At 36.1% G+C, this 21,245-nt stretch overlaps 1 protein-coding gene across 1 annotated transcript; it reads right to left on the minus strand.

Moving 5' to 3' along the window:
- Window positions 1-11,649: 11,649 nt before the first annotated feature.
- LOC133313629 (heterogeneous nuclear ribonucleoprotein 1-like) lies at window positions 11,650-21,016 on the minus strand. The gene is made up of 5 exons (XM_061515028.1): window positions 20,830-21,016; window positions 20,574-20,682; window positions 20,016-20,242; window positions 18,583-19,789; window positions 11,650-11,998 (listed from the first exon to the last, which is right to left on the minus strand). Exons 3-5 carry the CDS (start codon window positions 20,235-20,237, stop codon window positions 11,985-11,987), a joined length of 1,443 nt encoding a protein of 480 aa, XP_061371012.1. The 5' UTR covers window positions 20,238-20,242; window positions 20,574-20,682; window positions 20,830-21,016; the 3' UTR covers window positions 11,650-11,984.
- Between the last annotated feature and the right edge of the window lie 229 nt (window positions 21,017-21,245).

The following is a 21,245-nucleotide window of genomic DNA, read 5'->3' on the forward strand; positions in this document are numbered from 1 at the left end:
GGTTCAGCATGGGATAGGCACCTGCCACTGGTGGAATTTTCGTACAACAACAGTTTCTATGCTAGCCTGGGCATGGCACCCTACGAGGCATTGTATGGTAGGAGGTGTCAGACTCCTACTTGCTGTTCTGAGGTTGGAGATAAGGAATTATTTGGCTTGGACTTTGTCCAAGATACCACCTATCAGATTCAGTTGATCAGAGAAAAGTTGATGCAAGCACAGAATCGCTAGAAGAGTTACTATGATGTTAAGCATCGTCCACTGGAGTTCAGTGAGGGTGAGCACGTGTTTGTGAGACTTTCACCTGTCACCGGTGTTGGTCAGGCCCTCAGAGTGAGGAAGCTTAGCCCGCGATTCATTGGGCCATACCAGATACTCGGTAGGGTAGGGCCTGTTGCCTGCCAGCTTGCCTTGCCTCCGAACTTGTCCAACATCCACGACGTATTTCACGTTTCTCAACTTCGGAAGTATGTAGCGTACCCTTCGCACGTGGTGCAACCTGATGATGTGGAGGTCCGGGAGAACCTAAAGACTCCCGTCGAACCACTCAAGATTCTCGATCGTGGCAAGAAGAAGCTGAGGAGCAAGATCATTCCGATGGTCAAAGTGCAATGGACGAGAAGAACTCCTGAGGAGTGTACATGGGAGCGAGAGGATGTGCTTCTCCGGCATCACCTCGAGTTTCGAGACAGGTATGTTTCTAATTTTGCGGACAAAATTCTTAAAAGGTGGGGTGAATGTAAGAACTCGCACCGTTAATTTAGGAATTTAAGTAATTAATTATGAGATTAATGAGATAATTCTATAATTGACCCTAATAATTATTAGAAGGCTTAAATAATTATGGTAAGTAGTTAATAATGTGAAGAGTCGCTTTTCTAACGAAAAGTGAAGATACCGGTTCTGCCTCACGATATAAATGCGTACCGATGAAGTATCCCATAAAATTATGAAAAGTGTATATATGTCACTAGAATAATATATAGGACTAGTGTGTCAAGTTTCAAGTTAAAATAATGAGAACTGGTGTCAGAACTGATACTGGTTATGTAAAAGCGCGTACCGGAAAAGTACTACGAAAAATAAAAGAAAAATTTGAAAAATCATAGAAAAATGACTAGGTTCAGAATCCTAAGTTTGGGATTAAAATGCTAAGCATAGCTATTAGTGCTAATACTGTGTGTTTAAACTTAAACGAGCTATATATACTCATTTTGGCCTAAAACCCTAGGCCATACTCTAATCCTATGTGACCCATTTGCTGAAGCTCCTATCAGCCACCTTGCCACCTTCATTCCTCCAAAGAAAAACCCCAAAGTGACCATCTTTCTCCATTGTTTCTTCATCAAATCACCATGGTTGAGTGTGGTTGAGACTTGGGTGGGAGAAAAACATTTGTTTTCTGAGTTTAGATTCTGTTTGGTGAGGTAGTGGGGGCTGAGTTGTGGGTTCTCTTTGTGAAAGCCATTGTCATGGTATTTTGAGCTTGAAGGAGTGATCTTTGAAGAGAAAGAACCCTTCTTGGTTTGCCATTTTCGTACATATTGAAGTCAGAACCTTGGGAGCTCAAAGAGCATTCCTTTTCTGTTTTGAACCTTTAGGTAAGCTTCACCACCTTTGATCATGAGTTTCTTAGGTTAAAAGTGGAGTCTTGGCATGTTTAATGAGTTGTTTAGGTAACAAACATGTATATGAACCTAAATGTCTATAAAAATGCAAGCTTGGACGTTGAAATGGATTAAAAATGGAACCTTGGGAGTCATATCTCGCGAAATGCAGAAACTGCATTCTGTCGCAAAATATCCAAATATGATATCTGGATATTGATTTCCGGATATGATATCCGGATATTGATATCCGGATATGGGGTTGGAAATATCGGGATATGGATATCCGGATATGGCCCCGACAAATATCCGGATATTCTGGAAATTTTGAGACAGTGAAGGTTCTGTTCAGACAGAACTCTATTATGGGTTTATGGACCCGTGATTGGTTAAGTTGAACCTCTGTAATAACTAACCAAGTCAGAATCAAAGTGATTAAGGGCTTATGACTTTGTGGGAAGCCAAATGGCATGAAACGTAAAAGGAAAACATTGTCTTTATGTCATATGCTTGTAGATTATGATTGTTGATATGATTGTTGGTATAAACAGACTGTGAGAGTGCTGTTTGTGAACCTTGGACTTGGTCGGACTCTTGGTTGGATAGTTAGCTTGCGAGGTAAGCTTTCGTGTCCTCGGTTTAGCCATTGTTGGTTCCACCATACTCCATGGGGGGATGGTTTATATGCATGTGTGTTTTCATGTATTTATATTTGAAATGCTATTGAGTTATTATGTGCAAGTGCTTATAATATGCATGTGTTGTTCCACCTAGACGGTAAGCTTGTGTATGTAGGAGACATACCATAGGGTGATTCTGTGGGTGGGTGCAAGTAGTGACTTGCACTAATTGTAGGTAATAGACGTATGTAAAACCTGCATTTCTCTGGCCAGTAGAATAGTTGACACACATGACATGATTATTCTGCTGCATTACACTGATTTTGGAACTTATAGTATATTACTGTTTTTGAATTTATATTGCACGTGTAAGTGAGCTTGGGGTGGAGAAATCCTTGAGGACCCCTTGTCTTACTGAAATTTCTGTTTAGAGATCTCACCTCACGTTTGGGGCACATTTTCAGGTTCAGATAACTCGGGGGTTGAGACCTCGGGCGGCAGGAGGCTGGAGCTGAGTTAGATAATTGTTGTTTATACTGATATGCTTGGATGCTGACATGCTTTACATTATTATCATGTTATTTAATTTGAGACTCTGTTGGGCTGTTGCCTTATTTGATGAGCATGTGGGTTGTCCATGCCACATTGATTGACTATGTTTTACTACTTTAGTATTGAAGTTGTATAATTGTATCAGGATTATGGTCCGGACTACGTGTTGTAGTTCCGTGACTTAGATACACACTTATTTATGTAATGAGGTTATTCAGTGTATTTAGCTTTGTTGCAATTTACATACATGCATTATTTTGAAAAAGGATTAAGTAATCAACTTGGTAATTCATAATGACGTCATAATTGAAAAGAAAAAGTTTATTCCGCATTTTAATTAAGCAACGCTTAATACGATGTCATGTTAACAAACCAGGTATACACGGGGTATTACAATGAATATTGTAATTAATGCATTGGTATAAGATTATGCATAATGGAAGGGTCTAAAGCCTACATTAGTACTTGTGTAAGTTGTATAGTGAGTATTAAGGTGTTAGGAGTAGAACACTTGGTCCATTTTGAAATGAAAAAGTGTTCATATGTGATTTTTACAGTAGGGTAATCGATTACCTTCAGGTGGTAATCGATTACCTGAAACAGCGGACACAAAAATTGAGCCACTGTGATCAAAGTAATCGATTATTTATGCATAGGTAATCATTTACCTAGTTCAGTAATCGATTACCTATGGCAAGGTAATCGATTGCCAAAAACAGGGGAACCCAAAATTAGCTATTGTCTGTTACTGTAGTTTTCGGTAATCGATTACCGCAAGAATGGTAATCGATTACCGCTGTGCAAATTTTGAAAATAAGTGATTTTATAACCCTGAGTTAATGGTATTGCTTGGAGGGGTTGTAAGGAATAAGTTTTATGCTTCCACGAGTTTTGCATTTACAATTACGGTGTTGTTTTTAATTGATTACGAAAATGGTTAATGTTTAAAGATAAGGATGTAATAAAAGAAAAAGTGTACCCGTAATTTAATTAACTCAATTACTGTGATGGAAATTGCACTTAATATCATATGCAATGATAACACTAGCGGTACGTAACAGGCTGTTACACTAGCTAAAATTTCTGAGTCGTTATCCTCACTGTCCACTGCTAGCCTCATTCCTTGCAACCTAATTTACTGAAAATATGCTCCCCCGAAGGATCATTGCAGTCAAACAAACACAAAAGTCAGCAAAGCTGGTAATCCTAATCAAAACATAATTATATAATTCAAATATAATAATCAAATCAAAAATGTAATCACATAACAATTTCAATATTCATCATATATATATATATAACTAAATCTATTATTATTATAAATTATCTTTATTAAATTTCTTTAGTGGGAAGAGAACCATGGTAGACCCAGAAAACTCTGCGAGTCACAAATAATCAAATTGACCATAATCAAAACATCTCTTTCTAGTGTGCACACCTCTTCCCAAAGTTGCTATTAGTATCTCGAAAAACTCTGCCAGACACCACTTTGGGAAGAACGGATAATATCTGTTCACATCGTATAAATATATCAGAGGCATAAAACCTAAAGATTGTGTTCATCACTTTAGGAGGTATCATCCCAAAGCTATCCTCCCACTATTAATTTATTTCAATCACACACAATCAATTCAATCTTGTAACAATTATCATAATTAGAAATTTTCCTCAAATAGTTTTCATAATTTCTACATCAAATTACAAGAGTATAATTTCCAAATCCAATTATCCAAAAATATCATAATTTCCAAAATAATTAATCCTATTATTTTCTAGGAGTTAAAAAACCCAATAAAATTCAAAACATATATAACTTATCCTATTATGCTCTAAGGATCAATAATTACATATAAAAATCTTCAACCCTAAAGATCAGAATTACACTAACAAAAAATCATATAAAGCTAAACCTTGACTCTCTAAGGATTAGGATTACAACCAAGAAAATAATTATATAATAAATCTTGTGATTTCCTATAAATTAAGATTAAACACAACAAAATTCCCAATAATGTTCATATATAAAAGACGATCATGAAAATAAAATAATTAAACATATTGAGAAGATTTAGAAATTAACATAATGGGTCTTTACATCAAAAGTATCTTAAGGTTGATCTAAACTTATTAAATCACACTATTAATATATTAGGTGCCATTACATATATATATATATATATATATATATATATATATATATATATATATATATATATATATATATATATCACTAATTTAGTAAATTTTAAAGTATCTTCAAATAAATCAAAATATTAGTCAATACAAAACTATAATTAATTATAAAAATATTTAACATGCTAATATATTGATAAATCTATGTCACTAATAGTTGCATTTTATGTTATTCAACAATGTAAAAGAAGAAGGTATATAAATAATTTGTAAGAAGATAAAATATATATTATTAATTATTTAAAAAATTAATACTCTAAGGATTAGAATTTACATGTAGCAAATTTCAAATAAAACAACCTATAATTGTATAACTAATTCAATTATTTTCTATATGTATAAATAAAATCCAATAAAATTCCCAACAATATAATTATCCTATAATATCTTTAACATAAATTTCGAATAAAACTATCCTAGGATTTTCTAAGAATCGGGAATACATCAAACAATATTCATAAAGCTGGCTTATGACTCTAGGAATTAAGATTACCTAGTCTCCGTGTTTGCTATCTTCTAGAATTTGGGAAAGAAAAGCGGTTGGTAACCAAAGGAAGATAAAAATAAAATTAATAAAAATAAAAATTTGAAGTAAGGAGAGAGAGTAGAGGAGAAGAAGAGTAGATGATAAATATTGAAAAAATGAATTGGTTTGGTTAGGCTAGGCCTCTATTTATAGTTGAAGTTTTGAGCTTTGACATGAGTTTTGGGCAATTATTTCCTTATTCTTCATTGATGTATCTGGCTCAAATATTTGCTTCATACACTATTTCCTTTTTATTTTTAATTTCTTATGGCTCAGAATATCGCTAATTCATTACTGACTTATTATTGTGTCAATGTTGTAATCAAATTATTAATCAAACATTACCAATCAAATAATTAAACATTAATGCATAAATGATCAATCAATTAATAATTCAATTAATCACAATTTATCATTAGTCATAATATATATATATATATATATATATATACACACACATTATTATCACTACTAATTTATAATTTATTATTATTATTAATACTATTATTTTTCTGGGATATTACATCAAAGTCCACTTTAATCATCGTTCAACCTTTTGCTCCTCTCTTGGACCTCAAGGAATGGATGATCTCCTACGCAATAATAACATTATATGTGCCTTGTCTTTCCTTAATGAAAATGCACTGGTTGGGCATAACAATTCATTCCATCTGCAATTTCAAATGATTAGCAATTAGTTTCATAATCACCTTGTAAATTACATTGCACAGGCTAATGAGCCAGAAATCTTTCAAAGATTGAGGTGAGTTCATTTTCGGGATCAAGCAAAGGAGGGTTTGATTGATATCTCGGACTTTGTGAGGATTCTGGAAGACATCCTTCACCAAAGTGCAAACGAAATCTCCAACCGTCCACCATTGAGATTGGAAGAACAAGTTGTGGAGACCATCTATGCCTAGAGCCTTGTGGGGGCCCATGCAGAACAATATATCCTTAATCTCCTCATTTGAAGGCATGTTCCCAATGTTGAGTTTGATCTCTTGGTTAAGTTCGGGAAAACAACCTCTAAGAGAAAAACTAGGTCTCGTGGAAGTATCTTCCTTGAAAAAAGTATGGTAGTAATCCACAGCCATATCCATTAATAAGGAAGGGTTGCCAATCCACTCGCCATCTTCATTCTGAAGCACGTCAATCCGATTTCTTCTACGTCTAGCAATTGTGGAGGAGTGGAAGAACTTTGTGTTTCGGTCCCCATATTTTATCCAATTGGCCCTAGACCTTTGGAACCACATAAGCTCCTCCTAAATGTAAATGAGATTCAATTGACGCCAAAGACCGTTCTGAAGCAACTCTAGCGCATGGCATGGATGACGACTTAAGCTTCTGTCAATCCCCCTGATTCTAGCATAAAGATTATTCTTTAGCCTAGCTTCTTCCTTAAAACAATCCTTATGCCAACAAGTTGCTCTAGACCGGAAAGCCACAGTAGCCGATTCCAAACCTGTGCCCCCAACCCAGCATTCCTGGACTAAATTTGGAAAATCTTCATGGGTAAGCCACGCTGTCATGAATCTGAAAGGAAGGTTTCCTCTGGACTTCTGCAACTGTTGGCCCTCCCAAAAAAGAATTGGCTGATGATTAGAGCTAAAAAATGGAAGATGAGAAACTACCTTATTTGGGAAAGATAGCTGCCATTGCTCATTTGGACAAGCTTTCTCAAGACGCTCCTCCAACCTGCCTCTACGCTAAGTAAACGATAGGCCTTGATGACCTAAGTCTTCAAGTTTGCAGTTCAAGAGACATTGCTGGAAGTCTTGGATGCTTCTCCAATTCGGCGAACCTCCTCCCTCCTTCTCCGATGCGTGCAAGTAAGCATTAAAATCTCCAAAGACGCATCAAGCCCCTAAAGTTTGCTAATGGGTCCTTCCCGGTGCTTCCCAAAGAGATTTCCTCTCCTGCCGACGAGGACTGGCATACACAAATGTTAAGACTTCCTCTTTTCTTATACTTGACCAGATAATTTGTAAGTGAACAAACTAGTAATCAGTCTCAAGAACTTGGACATTTGCTTCTCCATCATTCCACAATATCCACAGTCCACTAGAAAAAACATTTGGATGAACCAACGTATATTTAGGAAAACCAAGCCCTTTCGCCACTTTTTGGGCACGGTCGCCTCGTATCCGAGTTTCAAGAAGAGCCAAAACTTGAATATTGTACCGACGTAATATGTCTCTAACGGGGGGAGAAAATCATTTTTTCTCGGCCCCTCTACAATTCCACACACATATTCATCATCAAACAAATGCAAATAAAAGAATAATGGGACAGATTCATCCCTATCATGAGACAATTGCATGATCCGTTGTTGTCCCCTTCATGGAGACATCTTCAGGAGGGAGAGGACCCTCAATCGAGTTATGAGACTTCATTAGGACAAGGGAATCCTCCGGCGGTCTATTGAGGTCCGCCTGAAGTGTACCCTTGGCCAGCTCTTGACTAAGACTTGACACATTCACAGGAATTGACATGGAAGTGACCCCCTTTCCTTCCTTCTTTGACTTTTTTCAGGGCCCGAAGTGTTAACCATGTTAGGAGAGGATAATTGGAGTTTACAGCTAGATGTCTTAGAACTACCAACCCCCAGGGATGAGAGCGCCTTCCCCGAACTTGATGCAAGAGTAGGTTTAGCACTTATCTTGAAGCTTTTTGGTGCAATAGATAGGGCTAGATACTTCCTCCTTCGGATCATCTCATCGCGAGGCTCCTTAAGCTTTTTTATCAAACTGCACCAAAGGGCATGGCTTATCAATAGTCTTCTTCAGGGACAGGTTCTTATCAATTGTTTTTTATTTTACTTTTTTAGATTCCTCTCTCTTTCTTTATTTCATTAAAATATCGTCTTTAGTTGTTGCAACAAAGAATTTCTCCTGTGACATATTGCTCAATAAAACCATTTTTTAATTTTCATCATTTCATTAATTATTTAATTAATTGGATTAAAATTTATTAAGTTTTTAGTACAATTGCATGCATAAAACTCAAATTCGAAACTAAGGGTTAACATGAAACAATCTCATGTCATTTGATTCATTGCTGATATGGAAAATGAAATCAATTTGGTCTTTCTATTTAGAAAAAAAAAATGATCTTTCTATCATTAATCGTCAAACATTATTTAAAAGAGCCACAGTAGTGACCCATTAATTGCTTATGTGAAATCCCGAGCCCCAAATCAGGGGTGAGTTTGGTGATGGTTCGGTTATAGGATTATGAGACCTGGGATAATCTTTAGGAAAGCTTTCAGGGGGTGTTTGGTTTCATGCTTTTTGAGATTTTCCTAGGTAAATGAAGTTTGGTTTTTAGAAAATCAATATTTGGTTCAACAGCTTTTGACCAAAACCCATCTATGTGAAATGCATGGCTTTTTGAGAAAGATAGTAATTTGCACTGTTTAGAAACCCGATTTGAGGGTGGTTTTTTGAGAAAACCCGAGTAAAGCACTGTTGACACACTTTTTGTCATATATTTCTCTGGTAAAATTTTGTCAAACCAAACTACTTTTTTTTTTAACTTCCTCATCTATTCAACTTTTCCTATGGATACTTAGTAATTACATTTCTCTAGTATTCTTAAAATTTATCTTCAACCAAACGCCCCTTTAAGTTTCAGTCTTCTCAGCTCCTTGGCAATATTCCCATACTATTTGTTGTAGACTTTAGTCTGCTCCTTGTAGCCCCAACCATTGATGCTGAATGTTCTTTTTTAAAGAGCTAGAAGTCCCTACATTGTTTTATATGAAGATTGCATGCCAAGGTTCCCATTTCCATTTTTCACAGGGCTGTCACAATCCACAACGACAACTTCATCAGCCCAATTAGGGGTGTTCATAAACCGATCCAAACCGATTTAAACCGCAAAAACCGAACCGAAAAACCGAAAACCGAAAACCGAAAATCGAAAAACCGAAAACCGAAAAAAACCGAAAAAAATTACTGGATTGGATCGGTTTTCGGTTTTGATGTTAAAAACCGATCCAATCCAAACTTTTTTTTACCAAATTATACCTATTACCTATCCCAAATAATAGCCGGCCCAAAGTTTTAAACCCACCCGTGCGTTAGCCCATCAGTTTTAAACCCACCCAAAGTTCTAAACCTAATCCATCCAAACTCACTCTTGCCGTCCTCTTAGTCTCTCACTCTTCTCAGTCACTCACGCTCTGGCACCAGTAGCATATCTCTTTCTTCTCAAAAATCAACGTTTGTCTCTTCCGTTAAACAGCCAAATAAACATATAACAAAGGTACTATAACACTTGATTTTATTTGCATCAAGGGCATGATAAAGGTATAGCAAAGCAGATTTCTAAATTTCTTCCCGTTATTCGTGTGATGAAGCAATAATATTTTCCTTCATTCTTCGTTGGTTTCAAACAATCGCCTTTTATTTTGTGTGGCTGTGACATAACGTTTTTAAGATCTCTCGCGTTCTCTGCAGTTCTTCTGCTTCTAATCCATGTGAACCAATTCTGATAACCGTTTCACATAATCTTTGATTTTGTGTGGCTGTGACATAATCTTTGAGCCTTTAACTGATGTACAAGACATGTGAAGCAATTCTGATAACCGTTTGAATTTTGAAATGTTTTGAAACATCGTCACTTTTTTAAAAATAATTCTTTTAAGTTTTGTTTTTTGGGCTTTTCAAAAAACCGAAAACCGATCCAATCCAAACCGAAAAAAATTGGATCGGATTTGAAAAAAAATTCAAACCGATCGGATGATGTAATGACCAAACCGAAGGAATTGGATCGGATGATTTTTTGCTTCAAAACCGATCCAATCCAGGCTGCAAACACCCCTAAGCCCAATGTCTTATTCTCTATATGAAGCTCCTCCACTGAGGCAAGACCAAAACTAGCTTGTTTTTTTTTTACCAAACTCAAGGTCTACTGCAAACAAACTTCGCTCACTACTCCTCAAATACCCTCTCCTCAAGATTGATGTCATTCTTAAAGACTACTATTTGTTGGTGTATTTTCCAATGTTATTAAATTCAGATCAATTATTGACTCAGTCAATATATTGGGTCAATGAATCACTGATTCAAAGCAGTGGATCACTAATTGAACCGATTGAATTAAATATGTATAATAATATATAATAAATATAAAATTATAAATACTATAACCAATAAATAGAGTTAATCTAGTTGTAAGTGTGCAAGCTCCAATCCACCTAGCCTAGGTTTGAACCCTAGTATTTGTATTTTACAAATATTTTATACAAGATTTCATAGAACTGGTTCAACTAAAAGACCGGTGCCTATTTAATACTAATTGAATCCGTTGAACCATGCAAAACCAATTCATGCCTAGATTGGATCACTTGATGATTCAGTTTCTGAGTGAACCAGTTGAACCGGTCGGTCTAATATGTTTTTCATTACACTAGTACTATGCACGGGTGACCCACAAATATTGCTTCTTCTTCTTCTTCTTCTTTTTTTCTTGTCCTCACTTGACTCACCCTTAGGAAGGTACCAAGAATATGAAGAGGAAATAAATCTCACGTAAAAGAAAGGAAGCCTTGAAAGAAGCCTTTACCCTTGAATAGAAAACATCCCCTCTTAACTTTATATCACCAAAATAAAATGCATATACTATATTGCTGTCTAACTATCACAAAAAGAAACTATTGATTTGCAAAGTTCATTTGAATTTATTTGTTTGACATTAATATCATGAATGATGGTCGCCTTAGGTATAAGATATCTACAAGTACTATGAAGTTCTCAAATTTTATAAATGTGTATAAAAAAAAGGCAGTAGCCAGAAGCTTAAACACAACTAAACTCTAATATATCTCACAAATGTCAAAAAAATATTAAAAGTCCAAAGAATGTGGAAGTTTTCCAAATCGGGGAAATTCCCTTTCTCACACACGAAGTTTGACCTTATAGAAAAAAAGATTCCCCTTCAGAAAAAGAATCAGAATATATTTGTAACATATTCGAGGGGTTCCTGGAAGGGTATGCCTTCAATGTTTCACACTATTAATCAACAGAAACATTAGTTACAATCTGCTAAAACAAATCAAAATGATAATTCAAATGCAGATCCACAACTTGGCGAGACATTAAAGACCAAAATCTACTCAAGAACACAAGAAATACTGTATATTGCCGCCTCACAAGTGATGCATGATACAGTTCCACTATATCCTGCAACCAGATTTTACATTTCACTCAAATCCCAAAATCTCAAAAACCTAGACAGTAACTCAAAATTAAAAAAGAAAAAGAAAAAAAGAAACAGTAACTAAAAAAACTCAAGCATTAACACTTCTTGTAACTTCTATTCTCTGTAACTGAATCCTCAAAACAAGTAATCCAATTAACTCTAGATAACCAAACATCTTATGTCTTTACCGAAATACAGTAACAGTGGTGTGCAAAATTCACAATTCACCTGCTTCACTGGATTATCTTTTACCTATAAGTTCCTGTCTTCGAAATGATCATCCTATGTAGCAATTCCTGAAGCAAATATAGAAGTTTATCAGTGTTGGCAAACTAAACAATTAAGTTTGTACCAAAAACCAATTATTGAATGATCAATCAACATATTTCAAGTAAACTGTGTACCAGTCTTAAATTTACATCTATATTATTTATTGCTGTATAATAAGGATAATTACGAAGCAACATATATAGCAGAAATAGAACTAGTAAATTGTAGCTAAAACTAAATCTTACTAAAGAAAAAGAAAAAGAAAAATTGAAGACAAAACAGTGATGTGACAAGTAAAGGTGTAAATGAGCTGGCTTAGGTTAGGTTTTGGTCTAAATAGGCCGAGCTTATATAAAATATTGAGTCTGGCCTGGCCTAACTTGGTATAAACTAAATTATTGGTTTGGCCAAGCGTATATTTTTAAAGGATCAAGCCTATTAACCTACTTAAGCCTATCAGACCTTCAATTCCTATCAAGAATTAGAAAAAATAGATGAAATAAAATTATTTTATTAATATAAATTATTTAAATATTTATTTTATTTTAATTAAAATAAAAATACAATATAAGTTAGCCTACAACCTATTTTCTAAACGAGTTTTTTTAAAGGTATGAGCCTGTTTATTTTACTAAATGTATTAGATCAAGCCTGACCTAACATAGGCTGCTGACCCATTTACACCCCTAATGACAAGTCACAAAAAATGGTACCAGTTTGATACCATGATAATATTAGAGTGAAAGATGCAATACAATGTCATACAAAAGGCAAAGTACTAAGCTTTATTTACACAAATGGAATTAAAGAAGGAAACAAATCATGAAATATAAAGAAATGTGAAAACTATTCCTAAGTCAAAGAAATCATAGAGCGAAGAAAGAGAGAGAGAAATGAGAGAACCAAGGAGAAGATGAGAGAGAATGAATAGTTCATATTATTCAGTATATTCTGAAAACAGTACACATGCGTCCCTTTATAGGACAACTAAGTTTGTTACAAGCTTACACGTCACCATCAGTTTACCAACTAATGTGTTGGCTATTTACACAAATAACCCTGGGTACAGCTGTGACTATAAACACAGCTGTCCAGTATACAATATAGCTACTCTAATACTAAGAGATCATATAAGAAATTTAATATATTGTAAGATATAATCATGATATTATAGTCTTCGAAAGAATTTGTCTTCAATTTAGTCCCTCATTTTTCGTGACTACTCTCATTTTTTTCAGACTTGGTTCTATGTCGAGTAGTTGGTTGTGTGCATTTGTGGAACCTGTGGAACAAGATCCACAGCTTCTTCAACTCTCAAACTCAGGTGAAGATTCGACAATTTCAATCTGAGTTGCGCAATACCAAAAAAGGCTGTCGATCAATCTCAGTTTTGATCAAAGCCATCATTGCCTCTCTGATTTCGATTGGACATCCATTTTCTCCTCAACATTTTGATTAAAACTTGGAGGGACATCTTAAGGAGTATGATTCCTTTGTCACCTCCATTAATAGTAGGCTTGATCTGTATATGGTGAGTGAGATGAATCTCTACATTTTGCTCATGAAGCTCATGTCGAGAACCAAAAACATGTGTCTTTATCAGATGCACACTCTGTTAATTTGGCAGATAAGTAATTGGATACCAATCCCAGGCACACAATTTATAACACTCTAACACCCTAAGTGCAAACTTCAGTTCCTTTTACTACAAGTTTTGGCTTTGGAGCTCCGTTCTCCATGTCTCAACTTTCACAACATCTTCAATATAGCTCACATTTTCCTTCATATGGATTTTGGCCTAGTCATGGGGGTCGTTGTGGATGTGAAGGCTGTTTTGGCATAGGTGATCACAGTGACTATGAGTGTTAACTTTGTCATGAGCATGGCCACGATGTCATGATATATTTTCACTGATTTGATCCAGCTTTCACTGCTTCTAGCACTTCAGATCCTGTTCCTAACTATCAACCTCCACTGCCGGCACTGCCACCTTATTCACCTATGTATACACTACCTTGCCTTGCAACATTCACCTCAAGTGCAATCTATGCCTCCTTGGCTTCTTTCAGCACCTACCTCCTTTGGTCAGTTTGCACAACCTGCTCATTCAGCTCCAGCTCAGAAGCAATCTCCTATGATTTATCTCACAACTCCTGAGCCATTTGTTGGTTATATCTGATATTTTGACTCCAGCCCAACTCATCATGTCACCGCTAATCTGCCACAAACAACTGATCTTGATCTAGATGGTGATTATCAGATTCATACGGCTAAGGGTCAATGCTTGCCTTTTCTCTCTGTAGGCTCTTCATCAAGGTAGTCAAAATTGAGATCTTACTTAAGATTGGAAGGGGGTGACAAGATCATAAATTGTGAGATTGATATGGATCATAAAGATCTTACCTTTCCAATTTTAATAAAAGAATAATAATTATGCATATAAAATAACATTTAACTCAACTTGAGTCCTAAAAGAAAATTCAAACTAGCTAGCTGTGTAAGTGAGTACAGATCAAAATGTAGGTTTAGAAAAAAAGTCAACAAGGCAAGAATCAATAAAAGGAGCTGTTTGCAGTATATAGTTCTAAATAAACAAACAAGAACAGAATGGATTGATTTCTATAATAGGGGCTACAAAATAAAAAGCAAAATATGGTTGCTAGATCAAGTGCAGAAGCGAAATTTTGGGCTATGGCTCAAGAGATCTGTGAGTTATTATGGTTGAAAATCATTCTTGATGATCTCAAGGTGAGATATGAAGGATCTATGAAGTTATTCTGTGATAACAAGTCAGCCATCTGTATAGCCCACAATCCAGTCCAACACGATCGAACCAAGCATATTAAGATTGATCGCCACTTCATCAAAGAGAAACTCGATAGTGGCCTGATTACTACTCCATATATCTCTTCTGGTCGTCAATTGGCTGATGTCTTGACTAAGGGTCTACCTAATGATAGGTTTCAAGAGCTTACTAACAAGCTGGGAATGATAAATATCCATTCCTCAGCTTGAGGGAGAGTGTTGTAAATATTAGAATTTTATCTATTTATTTGTATTAGCTAGAATACTCTAGAAGTGTATTTTGGGCTTAGCCTATTAGGTCTTTCAGTACTCTTTAAATAGAGAGCTCTTGTACAGATATTAAACGATTCAATAATATACAAATCTTCTTTTCTAGTTTTTCCACTCAATAATAAAACTGTTGAAGATTTCTTACTGCTTACTGGTTGGGTAAAGCTCATCACTTACCCTCCTATCCATCCTCTATTGTTTACGATGAACCTTTTCAATTACTGTTTAGTGATCTCTGGGGCAGCCTTTATGCCCTCTTCTGATGGTTTTGCATATTATATCATATTTGTTGACGCTTGAACTCATAACACCTGGATCTACCTTCTTAAGCCCATGACTGAGGCACTTTAGGCTTTCCACCCTTTTAAAATCAATGCTTGATTAGCAATTGGAAAGAAAATAATATCATTGCACACTAAGTGAGGGGAAGTGTTTAGACCTTTCTCTTAAGCCTTAGCTGATCTTGGTATCATTCACAGGCTAATATGTCCCCATACACATCAAGAAAACAGGTTTGTTAAGCGTAAACATCGATAGATAATTGAAGTTTATCCCACAATTATTGTTCACGCATCATCACCCCTCAACTTTTAGGATCATGCTTTCCTCATTGCAGATAATATAATCAATCGGTTACCAACTACCTCACTTAACCATGTTTTTCCCTTTCTCTGTCTTTTTAATCAATGTCCTGATTATAACTTTCGTGAAGTATTTGGTTCTTCCCGCTATCCACTTTGGTGCATCCCAAGGTTCTTATCAGAGTCCTTATACAAACACAAACTTAACTTCAGATCCACATAATGTACCTTTTGGGGCTATTCCTCTTATCACAGAGGCTATAAGTGCTTCTCTCCAACTAGTTGATATGTTATTTTCAGTGACTTTTGTTTTCCTTATTCCAAAGCTTCCAATTCCTCTTTTTCCTCTCCAATCGTACCACCTAGTCCAGCCTCAGTTCCTCTCGTTCCTGTGTTAGTGACTCAGTACCTCTTTCTATTGTCGACCTTGTCCCTACATCCTTTACCTCTACTGCCACACCTTCACTTTTGTATACTCCATCTCCCTCTACTTCGATTCCTAGCCCTCCTGCACCTACTCCAATGGCACCACTACCTCCAACATCCTCTTGGTTTGTTTGTCCTATGCAAACCACGTCAAAGTCTGGCATTGTCAAACCTCAACTATGTCCCTATCTTACTCCTTACTCATTTAGAACCCACTTCAGCTTAACAAGCATTGGCCATTCCTCACGAGAAAGCGCTTATTGGTTGAGTTTGATTCTCTCCTAGCCAATCAAACCTAGATATTGGTTTCTTTAACACCTTGTCGCAGCCCTATTGATTGCAAAAGGGTTTTAAGGACCAAAGAGAATCTTGATGGCTCAATCAAATAATACAAGGTCCGTAGCCTAAGGTTTACACCAACAACCTGATTTTGACTACACAGAAACGTTTCTCTCTAGTGGCAAAACTGGTCAATACGTATAATTCTCACTTGGCCCTTACTAAAGGCTATCCAATCCTGCAGCTAGATGTAAATAATACCTTTTTTAACGGCTTGTTAGAGGAGGAATTGCATATGCAACCACCCCTAGGTTATGAAGATCCTAACAAGATATTGGTCTGCAAAATTAGCAAGGCCATCTAAGGACTGAAACAAGCCCCCCAGACCTGGTTTAAAAGACTTACAAACATTCTTCTTAGCTCCGGATATTCTTCTAGTAAGTGAGACCCATCTCTCATTGTTCTAAAAGGCTGCACTCACTGTGTTTATATGCTGATTTGTGCAGAACATTATTGTGACCGAACCGGCACCTCATTTTCTCTCATTCAGTAGTTAATTTCCAAATTTAATTATGTCTTTGACATCAAACAGCTGAGTTCTCGGGGTTATTTTATTGAAGTTAAACAGTTGCTCAGTGGCAGCATTTTCTCTCTCTCGAGCCAATTATGTACTGAACTCGTTGGGTAAGACAAACATGAGTAATGCCAAAAATATTTCTACTCCAATAGTTGGTGGCTGCAAGCTCAATAGACATGGCAGTCATTATGTATGATACGTTCAATTGTATAGGTCCATTGGGGGAGAGCACTTCAGTATGCCACAATTACAAGACCTGAGATATCCATATGTCTGCCTCTAGAGTCCCAATGGCAGGTCAAGCTCATCCTTCTTTACATAAAGGGGACACCTATGCATGGTTTGCTTCTGCAACTTGCTACTTGTCTACAACCACTTGCACTTGTGAAGTTCTACGATGATAACTGGGCATTAGACCACGATGACCCCAGATCCACCTCCGGTACGTGTGTAATTTTTAGGACTTAATATGGCCTGCCCTCATGGTGGTCTTGCAACCAAGCTCTAGTTTCCTGTTCCAGTACTAAAGCTGAGTATTGCAGTCTTGCTACAACAGCCACAAAACTTTTCCGTATTCAGACCTTGCTGACAGAATTACATGTACCAGTTACTACTCCTGCCATATAATGTGATAGCCTGAGGACAATCTCCTTCTACAATCTAGTGCTACACACATACACCAAACATATGGAGCTAGACATCTTTGTTGACAAAAGGTCCTTAATAAGTGCTTCATTGTTGCTTATGTTCCTACCAAAAATCAGCTTGCTGATGGTCTGAATAAGTCTCTATCCAAGCTTTAGTTCTCTAGTCTAAGGGGAAAACTCAGGATGTTCTATCAATTTCAGTTTACTCATCCACCCAGAGTTTGAGGGGACTGTTAGAGTGTATGAAAAACTTAATTAGTTTTTCTGTTCTAACTGTCACAGAATATCTCAACTAACTCTAACATCAGTAACTGACTATGAATAACTGAATCTAGGTCTATAAATATTAGAGACTATTTAACAGTTCTCAGATTTTCAGAAAAACATTTTCCGTTTCAGAGTAGATCTCTCACTTCTATCTCTATCTAGTTTGCATTCACTTTCCCACTGTTTCCTTTTAGTTTTCTCTCAATGTTTACATACAACATACTCAAACATGAAAACAACATAAAGTCCCAAAAGAAAAGCTCAATATTTGCATCAATCTTGACAAACTATTGAATTTCACTTAGAATGCAAAGGCTGCATATATTTAAAAATGAATTTGTAGAATAATAACCCCAATCTATGGGCTGAAAGTATTGAATGTCAAGATGTCAACAAAAAACAAAACAATAATACAAAGCCTGGCTCACACAATATAACTGTTTACTCAACCAGCAACTTTATTTAATTCAATATTGCACTGTAAAGAATTTTACATATCGGTTTATTTCTTACAACATTATTAAGGACTACTTGATCATGCATGAACACATACCCACCTAGTATGCTAGACACCAACTCATGCTTTTAAACTGAACATTAAAAGACATGCGACAATGCAAATCTACCAGTCATTTTTCAAGTTTGTAGTACTACTTATACTGCTCATACATCACAAAGTCATGGTATTAGTTAGTGGGGAACAGAAGAAATTCACCAAAATATTGAGAAGAAATTTTTTTGGCTAAGGTGGCTCTTACCCCTATTTGGCTGCCTCTTATTAACTGTATAGCCTCCAACATAACCTGGAGAACTTTCGGTAGAAACATCTGAAGCTGCACCGCCAAGTCCATAACCAAAGGGACCAGATCCATCTCGCCCAGAATTTGAAGATTGCCAAGTGGGGTCACCATAAACTGAACTACTATTGTAAAAGTCAGAAAAAGCCCCATCGTAACCACCATTTGACACAGAGTACGACGACATTGGGGGTATATTGGTACCCCTGCTTCTTGCGTACCCTCCAGTCCCCAAACCATAATTGTTGCCTGCACCTCCAAAGCCAAGGTTGCCACTACTTTGTGATACATTGTTCCCTCCCCCTAGAACAGAAATTGATGAAGAACCCCAGTTGACTCCAGTATTGCCAAATGTGTTTCCTCCAACTCTCCCACTCCCTGATCCAATGTATGCGCTGGAACTAGCAGAGCTTGTTCCATAACTAAGGCCACCATTCCCCCACAAATTTCGAGTCACAGAGCTGAAGAAAGAATTGTTTCCACCATTGCCACCATCGTACCCGATAGGACTACTAGACCTATTTGAACTGACAATATAATAAGGATTTAAGTTTAATCCTCGACCATAGCTAAGATTACTATTGAAATTCGCATTTGCCCCAAATTCAGGGTTCAAACCAGACTCAAAATTCATACCCATTCCATAACCAGAACCAAATGGAGCAAATCCACTTCGACCACTAGAAACAGGACTGAATCTACCATCCACCTGAAGGCCATACCCTCCAACATTACTTGGAGTATATCCCTGAGTGAAGCCATTTAAGAAGCTACTAACCCTACTAAGATCATAGTTATATCCTCCAAGTGGGCTGTGGTTTGGTCCTGTAGATAGCTCCTTAGGAACTGCCCGCTTGACCTCTACAATCTTACCATTCAATTCATGAAAAGTATTGAGTAAGACTTTGTCAACAGCTTCCTCAGAATCATAAGTGATAAATCCAAACCCTCTTGGTCTCTGAGTGTTTTGATCATACATCACTACAACATCTGTTATATTCCCAAACTGATCAAAGTACTCTTTGAAATCACTCCCTGTTACTGTTGATGCTAAACCTCCAACAAATATCTTTTTTGTGCGGCATGGACCTGGAGAACCATGTACACTGCCACTGTTTCTGCTCAGTATGTTCTGGTCATCTCTAGGGACAGCTTTCTTTGCCTCAACCTAATTATAGATGAATCGGTATTAAAAAGCAATCAAATTTGAAAAGATAATTAATTCTTGATCCATTTTAAGTCTAGCTAAATAAAGACGCTATGCTGACCTCAAATTCAGCAATGCAAAGTACAATTCAATATCTTGAACTGCTATTTTGGAATGAAGTATTCCGATTTCAAGTATATCAAAATGTAAGAATTAGTCTTAAAAGAGGAATATAACAAGAAATTACCATCCTTCCATCAATGTTGTGCTTCTCTTTTATGACTCTTTCAGCAACAGCTGGGTCAGAAAAAACAATGAAACCGAATCCCCGGGCTCTACCTGTTGTCCGATCCTTCATTATCACTGATTCCATGACCTCCCCATAATTATTAAAATACTCCTTGAGCCGCTCTTCATTTGTATCCCATGATATTCCACCAATAAATAATTTGCCATTATCTGATTGCATTTTATCTATAAAGCAAAAGATACATAATTCATTAAGCTCAAAGACTCACAAATGCAAGTGGCAGCATCGTTAGAACTGAAAAAAAAAGCCAAGCTTCCTAGGACAAACCAAGCATCTAAGTCATAGGATAAAAGAAAAGGCAGGTCCATGGCTCATACAATTCATTATACAATATCTATAGCATAAAAAAAATTTAAAAAGAAAAAAGACCCATCAAAAACATCATAAAAACAAAAAGCATAATAGTATGAAATGGCAATAAATCCAGTTAGAATAAAATCATAACTTAATTTCCAGTTGTCAAATTGTTCAAACATAAACAGTAGAACAAATTACCTTAAAATTATGACAATATTAGTTTACTCTAAAAAAGGGTATTCTCGGATTCAATTAGGAAACATCGGATCCTTCACCGACCAGTGAATCAATCCACAATCAAGCAATCCTGGAAAAAAAAAACCCATGAATATTTTCAATCAGACAACCCATCAAAGATCAAAAGGCACACTCCAATTAAAAAAAGTTCAAAACGTTCAATCCAGATTTCCTCCAAAACCAACCCACACAGGAAAACCCAGATGCCAAATCTTACATAAAACTAAGATCTGAGGGGAGGCACAATGAGACTAAGAACACGAGAAGGGTAGGTTCATAATGTTCCTATATGCCTCCCCACCCGTTTTCTCCTTCTTTTTCCTCTTCTACTTGTTCTAATTGTGTCAATTTTGATTTTCCAAATTCAAATTCAAATTCAAATTCAGTTACCAAATTAATTGCAAATATCCAGAAACAGTGTGAAGAGAAAGCATGATTTTAGTAATATATAGGGACTGAAAATGGAAGAAGATGATTTTTTTTTCCTCTTCTTGTTATTATATTTTATTTAAAAAAAAAAAAATCAAATATACGAATTTGATTTGAAATTATGGAAAGGAAAGGCAATGTAAAATTTAAAGGGAGAAAGAAAAATGAATCATATTTGTTTTTTTTTTCTTGGTTAAAAAAAAA

The sequence above is a fragment of the Gastrolobium bilobum genome, unplaced genomic scaffold (assembly GCF_033153095.1).
Source record: "Gastrolobium bilobum isolate Gb01-03AN ecotype WA unplaced genomic scaffold, APGP_CSIRO_Gbil_v1 utg716, whole genome shotgun sequence".
Classification (NCBI taxonomy): Eukaryota; Viridiplantae; Streptophyta; class Magnoliopsida; order Fabales; family Fabaceae; genus Gastrolobium; species Gastrolobium bilobum.

Bases quoted from the DNA above. Each gene is read 5' to 3' on its own strand.
- LOC133313629 (XM_061515028.1), bottom strand. From the start codon at position 20,237: ATGCAATCAGATAATGGCAAATTATTTATTGGTGGAATATCATGGGAT. The intron at 19,790-20,015 runs GTAATTTCTTGT...ATCTATAATTAG, and splicing joins ACAACATTGATGGAAGGATG to GTTGAGGCAAAGAAAGCTGT.